The sequence below is a fragment of the Equus caballus genome, chromosome 1, assembly GCF_041296265.1.
Source record: "Equus caballus isolate H_3958 breed thoroughbred chromosome 1, TB-T2T, whole genome shotgun sequence".
Lineage (NCBI taxonomy): Eukaryota > Metazoa > Chordata > Mammalia > Perissodactyla > Equidae > Equus > Equus caballus.
The window spans coordinates 92326186-92344385 of record NC_091684.1 but is presented as its reverse complement, the minus strand read 5'-3'; the positions used below and the strand labels follow the sequence as shown (position 1 = coordinate 92344385).

The 18200-nt window shown below is 38.6% G+C and overlaps 1 protein-coding gene across 9 annotated transcripts in view; it reads left to right on the top strand.

Annotated features, from left to right (window-relative positions):
• Positions 1-16202, top strand: part of ZFAND4 (zinc finger AN1-type containing 4) — a 102786-nt gene extending 86584 nt beyond the window's left edge. For 7 of the 9 annotated variants that reach the window (XM_014733975.3, XM_014733979.3, XM_014733976.3 and 4 more), the window contains 4 exons: positions 1622-2794; positions 3308-3362; positions 13846-13963; positions 15264-16202. In XM_014733975.3, the coding sequence (XP_014589461.2) occupies positions 1622-2794; positions 3308-3362; positions 13846-13963; positions 15264-15399 (1482 nt within the window). In that variant the 3' untranslated portion in view covers positions 15400-16202. The remainder of the gene's footprint in view (positions 1-1621; positions 2795-3307; positions 3363-13845; positions 13964-15263) is intronic. The other 2 variants (XR_011423857.1, XR_011423862.1) reach the window with 1 other exon arrangement.
• The last annotated feature ends 1998 nt before the right edge of the window (positions 16203-18200 follow it).

Here is an 18200-nt window from a genome sequence, read left to right as displayed (position 1 = left end):
TTTTATCTGTCCCTTGGTTTTGATGAAGGTATGGTGTAGATAATTTTATTTACTTATGTTGTTGATCTGTATGGTTCTTTGAAGGATGCATGGAAAAATTCAGACTTAGGCAGCCATCATTAATGTCTACAGCCCAAAAGTCATCACCTTCATTTTTGAAGACTGTTTTTGCTAAGTATGGAATTGCAGGTTGGTAAGACAATGGTCCTAGGATGGAAGCAGCTATAGGAGCCATCTTATCTTTCCAAGGTTCCTCTTTCTTTGGATTTTTAGCTCCTCTAGTTCTTGCCTTGAATGATATCCACTGAATTATCTAGCTTCTCTTATATTTCTAGGTTGGGAGTGTTGGTATGTCATCAGGTATTCCATGCCATACCTGATAGTCATATCTGCACATATCTTAAAGAGCAAAGGCTTGTCTTTAATTTTCAACTTTATTCATAGTATCATGAATTGTGATACTTTTATTAACGCCTACTGTATCAGGGACCCCTAGACCACTCCCAGGTTTGATGATTTGCTAGGAAAGACTCACAGGATTAGCATGTAATTATATTCATGGTTAAGATTTATTAGAGCAAAAGGGTACAAAACAAAATCAGCAAACGGAAAAAGTGCATGGGGTCAAGTCTAGAGGGAACCAGGTACAAGCTTCCCAAAGTCCTTTCCCAGTGGAGTCTCATAGGATGTGCTTAATTCCTCTGTCAGTGAATTGTGTCAGCACATGTGGAACGTTGGGTACCAAAGAAGCTCATTAGAGACTGTGCCTGGGGATTTTATTGTCGGTGGATCGTGTAGGCACCTTCTGCCTAGTATGTACCAAAATTCCAGGCTCCCTGAAGGAAAGCTGGTGTTTAGCATGAACCATAGTGTTTGCACAAACAGGTTAGGCACAATGAGCCACTCTTATCAGTTAGGGTGTTTGGAACCGTTTTGAAGTACAAGTTCCCAGAAGCCAACCAAGGGCCAACCTTGTAAGTAGACCTTTTCAAGGATAGTAATTTAGGCCTGTTAACTCTTCTGGAATACCTACCTAGCCAAACACTTACTTATCTTACTAAGAAAAGTTCTTGGAGATCTAAAATAGGTCAGCAATGCCATATGTAATATAATCGATGAGTTTTCTTTACAGCAGAACTCTGACAAATAATCAGTAGTGAAGAAAATAAGTAAAACAAAGTTATTTTTCTTTCACATTCTCAGAAAATAATACTCGAAGGTTGATCACCAAATACTTCTCAATCATAAGCTTAAGATTTTATTCTTTTTAAACATTTTAAATTGAGGTAATCAAAATGCCAATATGTTATAGTAACATTTTCATCCTTCATTAATTTTTTTTTTAAGATTTTATTTTTCCTTTTTTCTCCCCAAAGTCCTCTGGTACATAGTTGTGTGTCCCTTCAGCTGCGGCATGTGGGACGCCACCTCAGCGTAGCTTGATGAGTGGGCCATGTCTGCGCCCAGGATTCGAACCGGCAAAACCCTGGGCCGCTGAAGCAGAGCCCAGGAACTTAACCACTCGGCCACGGGGCCGGCCCCTTCCTTCGTTAATTTTTGTTAATGCGCAGAGAAAATGACTGTGTAAAGGAATTATATTATATTCACTCTTTTCTTTTAGCCTAAGAAAGCTGTCAAGGTAAAACCTCGTCCACCTGTAGCTCCTCGACCTTCTAGTAGTTCCACAGCAGCTGCTCGCCACAGATTGTTAAGGGTTCTCCCCACCATTGGGCAGTCCTGTTTGCCTTCTCCTGGGAATGCTTATCCACCTGAGACGTCCAGCAATGCAGTTTCAAGTTTGGCAACTCTGCCACCTGCTGATAGACCCATATCATCTATTGCTAGTGATTTTCTTAAGGCATATGATAACTGGGAGAGTAACGCACTGTCTCATTCCAATGGTAGCACCAAACTACCACCTCAGATAGCCCATATGGAGTTTGAAAATGACAAAGAGCTTGCTGATTCTATTCTCCATCTTGGATTATCCCTGCCTAGGCGGACAAAACAGTTTTCAGGAAATTTGTCATCTAATAAGGAGGATGACACTGTATTTCCAACTTCACAAGAGCGTGTAACTGAAGAATCGCTTCTCCCTGAAGTGAGTGCACTTGCTTCATTTACAGAAGGAAACACTGATGAGCAGAGCCGTGGCTTAGAAGGCGCACAGAAGGTGAATCCAGAGTTCTTACTCACTAATGGTGATAAAGGGTTGAAAGCTACAGAGCAGCATCTGAAACACGTTGCCAGAGTGTTGAGTGGTGAATCAGTAGAGACTGCTGTGGTCAACCACCGCGAATTAAGTCCTCACAAGAACAGACTCTTGTCACCTCTTCACTCTTCTACACCAATGTCACTCCATAATCCTCTGCTGAAACCACAGAGACAGTCCAAATGTTTTGAGTCTGGGAACCTCCAGTCTTCTGCTTCACAGAATGTGCTCCGGTCATTGGATGTTCGAAATATAACTGATTCTTCATTCTCTAGGACTACTCGCTTTCGAGCTGTTAAAGTTGATTCACCTGGCAAAAGATCTGATATTATTTCTAAAGTTGAGGCTCGGGATATCACAGAAATGGCTAACAGGGCTTCTAAAGAGCCTGTTGGTTGTGTAAATAATATAGATTTTCTTGCTTCGTTGGCCCGGAGCGCAAGCAGAGACAGCTCACAGAGTACACATGGGGCAGGCAGGCTTCGGACCTCTGGAATTGGGCTGTCTACAAACTTCCAGCGTTTTCAGGAAGAAAACCTTAGGAAGAGCTCTCCCCAGTTAGAACCTACAGAACTTTTTCTAGTAAGTATTTGCCTTTCAATATGTTCTTCTAGTTATCCTTGTAGTGATTCAACATATTTAAGGTTGTTACTGTTTATATAAATAAGGAAGCCTAAAGTTGAATTCTTTTCATAAATTTCTCTTAAAATGTTCATCTACTTTTTAGAAAATCTTTTTGACTGTTGAACTTTAAATAATGTTTTAGTCTTAAGTTGAGAACTGTAATTTGAAAATAACTTCATGTAAATAATTTATCATATATTTTTAAATGCTAAATATTTTTATTACTGTTTTTCCCAAATAAAAACTTTTATTGGAACCATCAAATTTTACTCTTTTAAAGATAAATAGTAGGTACAATGTTGCTGGCTGTGAGAATCAGGTTCCAAGTTAATTTAATTAAAATAGATTAAATAATTTTAGGTGAAAGCCCGAAAACATTTTTGTAATAAAATACAAGTATTTCATGTGTGGTGATCTTTTCTTCTGTTCTCGTTAACTCACCTCTATAGATGTTTTGTGTTTTAATTGTAGTCTGCCCATGGTATTGGAATGAATGGAAATAATACAGCAGCAGGGAAAAGAGTAGGTAAGCTACAGATAATTTTGAAAATAATAGAAGGCTAATAATCATGTCATTTTGCATACTGTTGAATTTTCAAGAAGAAATGAGAAGAATATTCTCTGTGATATGTGCGGAGTAAACTGTTCCTAAACTTTGTTCTGCTTAAGAAAATGATTATGAGAACTGACTATAGGACTTATTTGAAGAATACAACAAAAATTGAAATTGAGGCCTCTGTTGTCTGGTCGGAGATATGGTCTATGTGAAAAGACAAGGTGAATGAAGAATTAACATATAATTCCCAACCCCCTCAGTCACTGGCCACTCCGGAGTCATGCTGGGCTACTGGATGGGTTTTGAGGAAACACCCTAGAAAGGTGTTTCTTAACATCGTAATTCAATATCAAGGATGATAGTAAGAGCTCCTTTCAATGAACTGGTTATTCCTGGGGAAAACAAAGGGACAATCCCTAGGATCAGCCCTTTCCAAGGCACAATAGCAGAAATCACTATAACATTAGCACTCCCTTCTACCAGTAACTGTAAAGGTGTCCTGGTCAGTCATTATTTACAAGGAAGCCATTACTATCATCACCTTTTGTGTTTTAATACCCGGACTAGGGATGGGAAACTCATTACCAAAGATGTACCAGCTCTGTAGCCCCGAAGTTTTAATGGATACTTTATATATTATGATTGTCATGTGAGTTTTATGTCTTTAAGGAGATACTTAGGGTTTGTTTTTCACTACTATGTAAGCCCCAAGGTTCTAAAGTCTTAATATAGCTACTTTTTTTTCAATTTTTTTTATTGTGGTAAAATACACATGACAAAATTTACTGTCTTAACTATTTTTACATGTACAATTCAGTAGCATTAGGTACATTCACCTTGTTGGACAACCATCACCACCATCCATCTCCAGAATTCTTTTCATCTTGAAAAACTGAAACTCTGTACTCATTAAACACCAGTCCTCATTCTCCTCCCACCCCAGCCCCTGGCAACCACCATCCTATTTCCTATCGCTATAATTTTAACTACTCTATATTTCATATAAGTGGGATCATACAGTATTTGTCTTTTTGTGTCTGGCTTACTTCACTTAACATAACATAATGTCATCAAGGTTCATCTATGTTGTAGCATGTGTTAGAATTTCCATACTTTTTAAGACTGGATAGTAATAATTTTGTGTATATACTGTAGTCTCCCTTATCTGCATGGGATACATTCCAAGACTCCCAGGCGATGCCTGAAACCGTGGATAGTACCAAACCATATATATAGACTGTGTTTTCTCCTATACATACCTATGATAAAGTTTAATTTATAAATTAGGCACAGTAAGAGATTAACAACAGTAAATAATAAAGTTGACTTTGGGGCCATTACTAAGTAAAATAAGGGTTACTTGACCACAAGCACTGCGATATCATGACAGTCAATCTAATAACCAAGAAGGTTAAGTGACTAACAGGCGGGTAGCATATGCAGTGTGAATACATTGGACAAAGGGATGATTCATGTCCTGGGCAGGATGGAGCAGGATGGCATGAGATTTCATCATGCTCCTCAGAATGGCACGCAATTTAAAATGTATGAATTGTTTCCTTCTGGAATTTTTCTACTTAATATTTTCACAACGTGGTTGACCATGGGTAACTGAAACTGAGCAAAGTGAAACTGCGGATAAGAGGGACCTACTGGACAACGTTTTGCTTATCCATGCATCTGTGGACAGAGACTTGTGTTGCTTCTACATTTTAGCTGTTGTGAATAGTGCTGCTGTAAATGTTGGTGAGCAAATATCTCTTTGAGACCCTGCTTTCAGTTCTTTTGAGTGTCTACCCAGAAGTGGAATTACTAAATCATATGGTAATTCTATTTTTAACTTTTGAGGGCCTGCCATACTGTTTTTCATAGTGGCTATACCATGTTACATTCCCACCAACAATGTACAAGGTTTCCAGGTTCTCCACATTCTCACCAACACTTGTTATTTTCTGGGGTTTTTTGATAGTGGACGTCCTAACAGGCGTGAAGTGGTATCTCATTGTGGTTTTGATTTGCATTTCCCTGATGATTAGTGATGTTGAGTGTCTTTTTATTGGCCATTCATATATCTTGTTTGGAGAATAATCTGTTCATTTCCTTTGCCCATTTTTGAATGGAGTTGTTTGTTTTTTTGTTGTTAAGTTTTAGCTGTTCTCTATATATTCTGGATATTAATCCCTTATCAGATATATGATTTGCAAATATTTTCTCCTATTCTATAGGTTGCGTTTTTACTCTGTCAATAGTGTCTTTTGATGCACAATAGTTTTCAGTTTGTATATTTTTTCTTTGTTGCCTGTGCCATTGGTGTCATGTCCCTATAAGTCATTGCCAAATCCAGTGTCAAGAAGCTTTTCCCCTATATTTTCTTCTAGGAGTTTTATAGTTTTAAATTCATACATTTAGGTCTTTGATACATTTTGAATTAATTTGTATATACTGTGTAATATAAGGGTTCGGCTTCATTCTTTTCCATGTGGATATCCAGTTTTCCCAGCACCATTTGTTAAAAAGACTGTCTGTTCCCCAGTGAATGGTCTTGGCACCCTTGTCAAAAATTGACTGTATATGTGAGGGTTTATTTCTGGGTTCTCTATTGTGTACCATTGATCTTTATGTCTGTCTTTATGCCAGTACCACACTGTTTTGATTACTGTAATATATCTGGTTTTAATGTTATAATTATTTTTCCTTGACACGTCCTTAAGTCTGTCCTATCCTAACCCATAGCCCAGCCTCTTGAAAGTTTGTGTTGCAGTTATCTCTGCTCTCTTAACTCAACTTCAGGCTTCAGTGCTTTCTTCACTTCTCTTCCCACTGCTGCTCTGAAATTGCTGTTGCCGAGGTCACCGAGAGCTCCATAATTTCAAATCTACTGCATGCTTCTGTCTTTTTCTTAGTTGATTTTTGTGGCCCTCTTTCTTTTTTTAAAAATTTTTTGTTTATTTATTTACTTATTTTTTTATTGCAGTAAGATTGGTTTATAACATTATATAAATTTCAGGTGTACATCATAATATATTTCAAATTCTGTGTAGATTACCTCATGTTCACCACCCAAAGCCTAATTACAATCCATCCCCACACACACGTATGTAATCACCCTCCTCCATCCTCCCTTCCCCTCTGGTAACCACTAATCCAATCTCTGTTCTTTGTTTGTTTGTTGTTGTTTTTATCTTCTACTTATAAGTGAGATCATATGGTCTTTGACTTTCTCCCTCTGACTTACTTCACTTAGCATAATACCCTCAAGGTCCATCCATGTTGTCACAAATGACCAGATTTCATCATTTCTTATGGCTGAGTAGTGTTCCATTGTGTATATATACCACATCTTCTTTATCCATTTGTCCCTTGATGGGCGCCTAGGTTGCTTCCAAGTCTTGACTATTGTGAATAATGCTGCAGTGAATATAGGGGTGTATGTATCTTTATGCATTTGTCTTTTCAAGTTCTTTGGATAGATACCCAGCAGTGGAATAGCTGGATCATATGGTAGATCTATTCTTAATTTTCTGAGGAAACCCCATACTGTTTTCCGTAATGGCTGCACCAGTTTGTTCTCCCACCAGCAGTGTGTGAGGGTTCCCTTGTCTCCACATCCTCTCCAACACTTATTGTTCCCTTTCTTGTTAATTATAGCCATTCTGATGGGAGTGAGGTGATATCTCATTGTAGTTTTGATTTGCATTTCCCTGATAGTTAATGATGTTGAATATCTTTTCATGTGCCTGTTAGCCATCTGTATATCTTCTTTGGAGAAATCTCTGTTCAGATCTTTTGCCCATTTTTTAATTGAGTTGTTAGTTTTTTTGTTGTTGAGATGTATGAGTTCTTTGTATATTTTGGATATTAATTCCTTATCTGATATATGGTTTGTAAATATCTTCTCCCAATTGTTAGGTTGTCTTTTCGTTTTGTTGATAATTTCCTTTGCTGGGCAGAAGCTTTTCCATTTGATGTAGTCCCATTTGTTTATTTTTTCTATTGTTTCGCTTGCCCGGTCAGACATGGTATTTGAAAAAATGCTGCTAAGACTGATGTCAAAGAGCGTACTGCCTATGTTTTCCTCCAGAAGTTTCATGGTTTCAGATCTTACATTCAAGTCTTTAATCCATTTTGAGTTGATTTTTGTGTATGGTGTAAGATAATATCTACTTTCATTTTTTGTGTGCGGCTGTCCACTTTTCCCAACACCATTTATTGAACAGACTTTCCTTTCTCCAGTGTATGTTCTTGGCTCCCTTGTCAAAAATTAGTTGTCCGTATATGTGTGGGTTTATTTCTGGGCTCTTGATTCTGTTCCATTGATTTGTGTGTGTGTTTTTGTGCCAGTACCATGCTGTTTTGGTTACGATTGCTTTATAGTATATTTTGAAATTATGGAATGTGATACCTCCAGCTTTGTTCTTTTTTCTCAGGATCCCTTTGGCTGGCAAACCCTGGGCCACTGAAGCTGAACATGCACACTTAACTGCTGTGCCACTGGGCCAACCCCCTCCCACATTGTTTTTGAAATCATGTCTAATCTCTTACTTTGTGTGTGTCTATTCATTACCTTCTTATCATTGAAATAGGTAATTTTAGTAGTTTTGTCTTTTAACCTTCGTATTATCTTCATAGGTATTTGATCTGCTACCTTTACTATATTTTTGCCTTTTCCAGTGATTTTATTGCCTGGGTTTTTTGGATAATTTTTTTGTTCCTATTTGTGGTCTTCTCTTTCCTACTTAAATAAATCCCTTCAGCTTCTCTTGTAAAGCTGGTTTCTTGGTGATAAACTCCTTTAGCTTTTGCTTGTCTAGGAAACTCTTTATCTCTCCTTCCATTCTGAATGATAACCTTGCCGGGTAGAGTGTTCTTGCCTGAAGGCGTTTTCCTTCCTGCACTTTAAATATATTGTGCCACTTTCTTCTAGCCTGTAGTGTTTCGGCTAAGAAGTCAGCTGGTAGCCTTATGGGGTTTCCTTTGTATGTCACTTATTGCCTTTCTCATGCAGCTTTTAGGATTCTCTCTTTATCTTTAATTCTTGACATTTTAATTATAATGTGTCTTGTTGTGGGCCTCTTTGGGTTTATCTTGTTTGGTGCTCTCTGTGCCTCCTGCACCTGGATGGCTGTTTCCTTCCTTAGGTTAAAAAAGTTTTCAGCTATTATTTCTTCAGATAGATTGTCTGCCCCTTTGTCTCTCTCTTCTCCTTTTGGGAGACTTATAATATGAATGTTAGTGTGCTTGATATTGTCCCACAGGTCTCTTGGACTGTCCTCATTCTTTTTAATTCTTTTTTCTTTTTTCTGTTCAGCTTAGGTGATTTCCTATACTCTTTCATCCAGCTTGCTGATCTGTTCTTCTGTATCATCTACTCTGCTATTGAGTCCCTCTAGTGAATTTTTAATTTCCAGTATTGTATTCTTCATTTCTGATTGGTTCTTTTTTAAATTTTCCAGTTCTTTGTTGACGTTCTCACTGTGTTCATCCAGTCTTCTCCCAGTATCAGTGAGCAGCCTTATGACTTTTTGTTTGAACTCTTTGTTGGGTAGATTGCTTATTTCCGTTTTGCTTAGTTCTTTTTCTGGAGTTTTGTCCTGTTCCATTGCTTGGAACATATTCCTTTGTCTCCTCATTTTGCCTCTTTCTCTGTGCTTATATCTATGTATTAGGTGGGTCAGCTATGTCTCCTGATCTTGGAGAAGTGACCTTATGTAAGAGATGCCTTTTGAGGCCTGGCAGTGTGCTTCCCTCTTGTTGAAGTCCAAATATTCCAGGAGTGTCCCCTTGTGGGCTACATGTGTCCTTCTGCTGTGGCACGGTTGCTCTTACTGCAGGTACCCAGGGAGTCTAGGTTCCCCCCCCCCCCCCATCCAGCTGTTTGTAAATTGTTTTGGGGGAGCCCCAGCACAGTTGGCTGCAAGGTCTCATAGCACACTCCTGTTTGCAGTTTTTCTAAGTGAGTAGGCACCCAGTGTGGCGGTTGCTAGGCTCAGGGGTTTACAATTGCTATAGGCCTCAGGCCTGCAAGGCTGTTGTCAGCTCTCTCAGGATTGCAGCTGAGTGGGGCTGGCGCCAGGCACAGGAGCAGCCAATTGTTTCAGGCTTTGGAAGGTGGGACCGATCTCTTTCGTGGCTGTTTGTGAAGCACAGGTCTTCTGCCACTGATAAGCCCCACCCTCCACAGGTCCACACACACTGTCAGCAGAGTCCTGGCCCATGCACCCTTCTCAACCCCCTGGAGCATACCCAGTTGCCCCACTGCAGAGGCCCCCACACTCTCCACCAATGCCCCTCATGCCAGGCCCTGCCCCACAGAAGTGAACATACTCTCCTGCCTGCAGAGGATCAAGGTACCCAGTCTATGCAGGCTGACAAGAAGCCTGAGGGCTTGCTGTTGGGTGAGGTCAGTCCCTATGGCAGGCTGCCTGCCCTGGCTGAACTGGATGAAATCTGCACTGTAGTGGGTGTGGCAGACCCCTGGGCTAACAGACCAGGGGAAGAACTTCAATGGCATCTGCCAGCATCTGTGTCAGCACGCCTGTACTAGATCACAGTGTTGCCTGCTGCCAATGTCTCAGTCTCCAGAAAGGTCTCCTCTCTCACCGAGATGCACCCAGAGCCCACCAGGTGAGTCTATTTTTACCGAAGGACTGTGCACCTTTCTTTCTGGTGATTTTAGGTTGCTTTGTGAGACAGGTGACTTTGTGTGTGGGCCCTTTAAGAACTGGGTTTTCCACTTATGTCTGATAGCTTTTCTGGGGGTAGTCCCCCATTGCAGTTAATAGCCAGTAAAGGCAGATGTTATGAGACTGATCTCAGTTGTGCTGAGTCTGAAAGATGCTTATAGCTGTAATGCACCCCCACTCTGGTCCCCTCTCCTCCAGGGAGCTCTTTGTACCTTAGGGTGGCTTCTGCATGGCTGTGAAGCTCCAGAGCTTGTGAAACTGGCTTTTTTTCACTCTAGAAGGAATTTTTGCCCTTCTGCCTCAGTCAGGACTGTCACTTGTTGTGGGGGTTCTTTTTTATCCAGTTTTTTATCCAGTTTTCAGGTCTCTCTCCAGGGTAATTTTTCCAAGAATAGTTGTAACCTGGTTGCATTCATGGGAGGATGTGAGTTCAGAGTCTGCCTACACTGCCATCTTCATGAGATCCCCTCCCCTCCCCTCTTTCTTTCTTTCTTTCTTTCTTTTTTTTTAAGATTAGCACCTGAGCTAACAACTGTTGCCAATCCTTTTCTTTTTTTTTTTTTTCTTTTTCTACTTATTCTCCCCAGTACATAGTTTTATATTTTAGTTGTGGGTCCTTCTAGTTGTGGCATGTGGGACACCACCTCAGCGTGGCCTGATGAGTGGTGCCATGTCCGTGCACAGGACCCGAACTGGTGAAACCCTGGGCCTCTGAAACAGAGTGTGCGAACCTAACCACTTGGCCACGGGCCGGCCACCCCTCTTTCTTAAAATAGTTTCTTTCCTTTCTCTCTCTCCCTCCCTCTCTCTCTCTCTTTTTATTCTGGGCTATCATATTTTTGTAGATTTTTGTTTTGGTTGTTTTCAGGGTTTTTTTTTAACCTCAGTTTTCATTTTTACTTGTTTTACCAGGCTTCTCCTTGTTCCTACGTATACACTCTTGGTTAACTTAATTTAAGTCAAGCCATCAGCTGCTATCTGCAATGATGATTATCGAAACTAGAGCTGTGTAACTTGTTTCCATTTCCTTTCAGTAATAAGTGAACCATTCTGAATTACCTAGAAGAGTCTGTGAAAGTTTTGGTATACGTTTAAGTGGTATAATTTGGTATAAATTTAATTGACCAAGTTCTTCTCTTGATCCTCTTTGCTTTTCCCTCTAGGGTCTCCCTTGGAAATCTTACCCATCTTCCTAGTTTTAATCATCACTTTTAGGCAGATGATTACCAAACTTGCATCTTGAACACTACTCTTATTTCTTTGTTGGCTGCCTTTTCTGTTAGGTGAATTTTTGTAGATCATTGTGTTACATCAAATATTAGACCAGGAAATGCCAAATAAGTTACCAAATATCTTTAATCTTGTTCTGAAAAGCAACTCTTCACATTGGCATTGTTTTATTGACTTTCTTTATTCTTACGTTCAGTAGACATTTGGGAGAAGGCTGCAGAGAGGAGTTGATGATTGATGATATCTTCTTAGAGGATAAATAGAGTTTTACTAGGTTGAGAAGGTGGAGTAGAGCATTTTAGAAGAGATTACACACTGAATGGGTCTGGTGCATCATTCAGGGTGGGTGTGATGTGGTAAATGGCAGAAAACAATTCTGAAAGTTAAAGGTATCCTATTGGACATGTAAGACCTCAAATTCCGGTCCAAGGAATTTGAATTTCTCCTGTTGGTAGTAGAGAACCTGTATATTAAGTGATAGTTCCTAGCCTGGAATAGATGACTAATAAATGGTTTTCTCTGGTGGGTAGAAGGATATGTGGAAACCATTCTCATAGGAGAAAACGGCAGTTATGTTTCTGTGCCACTGTGTTCCTGTCACTACTGTGTTCTCTGTCTCTGCACATTCATGAGTTGTGGAATGAAAAAAGCTTGGGAAACATTGAGTTAAGCACCCCTAAGGAAAGAAGAAAAATGGAAATATGACCACACTGAACTAAATTATCATCAGTAAATTTTTCTAGTAGTGTTTAAGGAAGAATATTCTAAGCCTGAATTTGAAAGATAATTGCAATTAGATGAGCTCCCAGAGGATGTCCAGTAGTATGTGTCTTTCCTCTGTGTCCTGTGCAAATGCTTATCTTATTTTTATTTTTTAAGAAGTGGAAAGTACACCATTACCTTTGTGAAATGTTCTTGATAACTCCAAGAGCATTTGAAGAGGAACACGCTTATTAACTGAGTTGGTGCCCTGGCACCATTAGGTGTCATTCAATTAGCAGTTTCAAATTTTGTTTCCAATTTTGGTGAGGATCTAGGAATGTATTTTAGACTGATAATGAAGCATACTTAACTTTGCCGGACTTGTATCCCAGCACCCAATCTGGGTTGTGGCAAAGGGCACCCCACCAATTAATTGTAATTCCAATTTTTTGAACCCCTGAAGGATTTTCAGAGACCTTTAGCTGCCAAATAAACATTAAGCCAGGCCTCACAAACCTTTTTCAGTAATGAATAGTACCAATACCATCACACTCTCTCTCTCTCTGTCTCTCTGTTTGTTTTTTTTTTGGTGAGGAAGATTGGCCCTGAGCTAACATCTGTTGCTAATCTTCCTTTTTTTTTTTTCCTCCCCAAAGTCCCCCAGTACATCATTGTACATCCTAGTTGTAGGGTTTTTAGTTCTTCTCTGTGGGATGCCACCTCAGGATGGCTTGATTAGTGGTGCTGGGTCTGTGCCCTGGATCAGAACTGGCACACCCTGGGCCTGTGAATTAGAGCGTGGAGACTTAACCACTCAGCCACAGGGCCAGCCCCCACACTCTCATTTTTCTTCTCATTCTTTCCTCTTGTTTTTGCTTTCTTTGTTTGCCTCTTGCTTTTTGGCCTTTGAGTGCCACCAAGCACTGTGTACTTGTACTGTTTTTCTAACAACCATGGACAGTGACTTTGAGCCTCTCTGCTGATGAGTGGAATCTGTTGGAATTTTGCCCAGTTCTAAAACTATTTCACTTAGTAGTTAAAGAAATTGATTTCCTTCCTATATAATAACAGATGTGCTCTTACTTTTAAGGTAAAAAAACAAGTTGTTACAAGAGTACAGAATTTAGTAAATGTTTTTGATATGGTAGTAGTATTGTGAAATTGAGCAGGGCATCGTTTTAGTCAATTTTGATAATATATTTTATACAATAATAACATTTAAAATTTTCAGAATGCTTTTTACGTGTGAGAACTGAGTTGACCTTAAAACACTTGGAAACCTAGAGAGAAAAATACATGTTCTGTTCCCTTAAAAATGAACAAATTAAAGTTTTGAAAGAATAAATAACTTGCTCGTGGTTTGATGAATTTAATTGCTGCGGTGTTATCAGGACTAAAAGACCGGTTTCATGATACTCCAGTGCTCCTTCTTGGTGTAAAAGAACAGGGTGGTTGTATTACATATTATATGGTTTCTCAGAAGCCTCATAAACAGGATTTTGAACCAGACACTTTTCTTGATTCTCTCTTAAAGTTTGGTGTGCTTTTTGTGTACTAATTACCCTTAGAAATAATCAGAAAAGTGTTGGAGTGTCCAAATGTCCTAAAAATAGAAGTCCTTCTCAGTAGAAACCTACCATGTCTTAAAAAATCTCACAGTTCTACCCCATCTTCACTTGCAGATTCTATAAATAATTTTAGATATAAAAGAAGCACAAATTAGTTTTTTATGGCATGGAACTTTGCTGTGACAGGAACGTGTTTCGTGTTTTGCTTAATAGTATTTCACGTTTAGAGTTTTAGGCCTGTATTAATTAAAGTGTCCTTTCTCTAAACAGGAGAATGTACTCATCACCTCCCACCTGTGAAAGCCCCTATTCAGACAAAGAAGAAAACAACAAAGCATTGTTTTCTTTGTGGAAAGAAAACTGGACTGGCTACTAGCTACGAATGCAGGCAGGTTGCCTAGTCGGAAACACTGAGATGCTTTCTTTGTGGTGCCCAGCTTGGGGATATGATATAAAACGTTCTTTAAATTGACTGTTCATCACATCGTTAGGGTGATGTTCAGATAGCAGCCTTCACTTGAACCCCTAATTGGCTGAAGAGCAAGTAGACAGCTCATGAGTTTTCAAACTCAGGAGATCCTCCTCCCCTTTAAAATTAGGAGATTTAAACTAACGAGAGAGTGTACAGTCAGCCCTTTGTATCGCAGCTTCCGCATCTGCAGATTGAACCAACCCCAGATCAAACGGGCTACGATGTTTGCATCTGTACTGAGCAAGTACAGACTTTTTTCCTTGTCATTATTCCCTAAGCAATACAGTATAATAGCTATTTACATAGCATTTACATTGTATTCGGTATTATAAGTAATCTAGAGATGATTTAAAGTGTACAGGGGGATATGCTTATATTATATGCAAATACTATGCCATTTTATATAATGAACTTGCACATCCTCAGGTTTCGGTATCCTCAAGGGTCCTGGAACCAATCTCCTGTGGATACCAAAGGACGACTGTACTTTCTTTGTCTCCTGATAGATATACTTGGTTTTTGTTTGAGTATACCTTGGAAAAATGCCTCCTCCAAGATTCTATTTTAAATCGAACAAAAAAAGACTAAATTAGAAGTTAATGTACTATAAATTTTAACAATTATATAGTATACTTTTATTTCAAAACAGATGAATAGTATATTTACAAGAAATAAGACTTTTTTCTACCCATATTTACTTCTTTCATTAGCATTGATTAATAGCCTCCAAGGATGGTGTCTGCCCCTAGGTTATGGCCAGGCATTAAAAACAACCACTGCGTTTTGGAGTGTATTTTAGTCAAATGGAAACAGCTTATCTTGTTGTTAGAAATATTTTAAAAATCCTTTCATGGCATATTTAGGTTTTACATGATTTTTTATAAGACTGACTTTCTCAGAAATTCAGAGTTCTCCCAGGTTTACTAGATATAAGAGAAATGATAGACGTATCTATCAGCTTTTGCAATTTTACTGCTTCCTAAAGGTCTATACCCTGTTTCATTCCGTAGTGGATTCTTTATTATAAACTCTTGTAACTTGTTCTTGGTGGGGGTGCTTGTGCTTGTTTATGAGTGGAAGGGAAGTGTCGGCTCTGACATTGTTGAAGAGAACCCAGGGCTCCCGTTGGACCACCTGGAGTCAAGCTCTCGCCTCCCAAAGAGCTGAGCCTCTAATAGAAATGTGCCTACTCACATCAACTTTTCTTGTACTTTAGATGTGGAAACAACTTCTGTGCGTCTCATCGCTATGCAGAAGCTCACAGCTGCACCTATGATTACAAGGATGCAGGGAGGAGATACTTACAGGAGGCAAATCCTGTGGTTAACGCACCAAAACTTCCAAAAATCTGACTCTTGCTCTGCGCCTAAGTGTTCTGCCCGAGGAATCGCATTACAGTGACAGAAGAAATATTGTTTGGACTGCATTATTTTTGTTCAACTCCAAAAGATTTGCCAAATAACACAAGCCTACAGTGTATACTGTTGGAGCGTGAGAATGCTACTGTATTTGACATCTTTATTTTTCGGTGAATCAGAAGTTTTACAAACTTTATAATGATTTAGCTTTGTTATTGCGTGTCTTGTGTTAAGTATTTTATATTTGATATTGCAATTTTATTAGACAAGTCTTCAAAAGATGCACTTTAGGAAGTTAACACTGACTACTAACCAGCTTCCACATTGTACAGAGATGAGCAGTCATGTGATGATGGCTCTACTCAGATCTACAACTTTTTTGTGTCTATATGTGGGGGTGGGGTGGGTGGGGATTTCTAAAAAATCCCATGTGTGAAAGTTCACTGACTTTACCAGCAAGTTCCTTTTTATTTCAAGCTACTTTTTATAAAAAATAACATTTGATTTTCCAGTGTGGTTTTAACACATGTATATTCCATATTCAGATTGACATTCAGATATGTTCCATTCTATAAAACACATCATGTTAATCATGGTATATATGTTTTTTAATACTACTTTTTGAATGGTAGTTTTAAAATAGAAGATGTCCCACTTGTTTCCTTTAATACAGAACCCAACTTATTAGTTTTTGAAAAATGGCTACATTTAAAACAAAATCTCACAACTTGGTTTGTTTTTCTTACATGTTGAGTGCTATTACCAGGAGAAATCCAAATAAATCAGTTTCATTATGAGTTTGATTATTTGGTTATTTACAATAATTTTTCTTGTATAAATACTTTTTTAATAACACTGTTTAATTAATTTAATTCTACTCAGGAAAAATGACTATCAGTATAAAGGTATTCTAAGGGCCCTGCTTCCCAGATGTAACCCATATAGCATCCAAACTTTCGGGAGGCCACTCACTTGATGGAAGCTTAGCTGAGGCTGATGCTAAACCCTGGGAAACAGCTGGCGGGCCACCCAGCAGACTCGGCAGCTCCAATGAGATCTGCAGGGGTACCAGAAGGCTCGTTGAGGTGCTCCACAGGGCCTCTTTCTCCACACAAAGCCGAATGAACTGGAGAGTTCCGTTCCCCTTCCTCTGCTTCTATAAGAGATTGAATGTTGAACGGAGAAAGAGGCCTTCATCTTTCTGAAGACGTCTAAATATGCTCCTTCTGAGCAGGAGGAAAATCATTTACAGGAGGGAACAGCGAGAAATTAGTGAAAGAGTGATGCAATTAGGGGTTGAAGGCATGCTTTTTAAGGGGGGCTATATAGGCTAATGAAAAATATTTCCATCTGTGTTGAGTAGTTCAGTTTTTCCTCCCTTTTCAAGACAGCGTGTGCTTCAGACATTTAAAATCTAAAAACTAGATAGGCTGCTGAAAAATGGACCAAAACATATTTATTGTATAAATAAATATGAATGGTTAGGGCATGCTTGATATATGCTTAGGACACTATGCTTTGTAAACCAAGACCGTGTAGAAATGTCTTGTTTTAAGTTTACCAAAGATTTTGGTTAAAGTTGAGTCTTTTTACTAATTTCTAAGTCACTGAGAGAGAAACCAGTTTAATTCAAGAAATCATATCATTATTGGGACACGTTTCTTTAAGCTTTAAATTCTTATAGAGAAGTGGTCATCATTTTAGAGACCTCAAGCTGTCTTTGCATTCCCAGTAATTAGCAGAGTGCCTTGCGTATGGGCACTGGTTAAACATTAGTTAAAAAAATTAACTGTATTGGACAACTTAACCATGAGAAAAAACAAAGGCATTTAGATTGTTTTATATAACTAAACTAATTTTATGTGAGACAATTCAGTTTCTGGATTTTTTTAAACAGTAAGCACTTGGTTTAGCAGCATAAAAGTCTTAAAACTTTTAACTTTTGGCTATGTGAAATATTTTCTAGTTAAGTTTCGTGCATTTTAATCATTCTAGCATGGGAATTTTAAATACTCAGATTTTAAAAATTTTGTCAGTGTTGTAACTTGTGAAGGGATTTAATTATGAAAAAGATGACAGGGATTAATTTTCTGGTATATGTTTAATATGGTTTTAAGCCATTGTGTTAGATAATCGAGTCACGTATCCAGTAGGTCTTCCAAAGTATGACTCCTATACCACTCCTGGAACATGATACGATTTTAAGTGGTATGTGGATGAACATTTCTTAATAATTATATGTTTTTAATGTGGATCTGAAAAAATATAACTCTAAGTAGCTTAGTTGAAAACAAAATAAAATAAATTTGATGTAGGTTAAAAAAATTTGGTTGAGGGGTCGGCCCTGTGGCCAAGTGGTTAAGTTCACGCACTGCACTTCAGCGGCCCAGGGTTTCGCTGGTTTGGATCCTGGGCGCGGACATGGCACCACTTACAAGGCCATGCTGAGGCAGCATCCCACAATGCCACAACTAGGAGGACCCACAACTAAAGTATACAACTATGTACTGGGGAGATTTGGGGAGAAAAAGCAAAAAAAAAAAAAAAAAGATTGGTAACAGTTATTAGCTGTTATTTAAAAAAAAATTGGTTGAAAATTGACAACATGGGTGCATGTAACAAAAACCAGATGTGAGTGACAGTAGATGTGAGTGACTGAAATTTAGGAAATAAAAGTATATTCTCATTTTTCTTTGAAAATTACGTTGAACTTTTAAAATAGTTGAGGAAAATAAATTACATGGTTTAGAAAAACTATATAAGGATAAAAAATGAAAGTAAAAAACTTTACATAG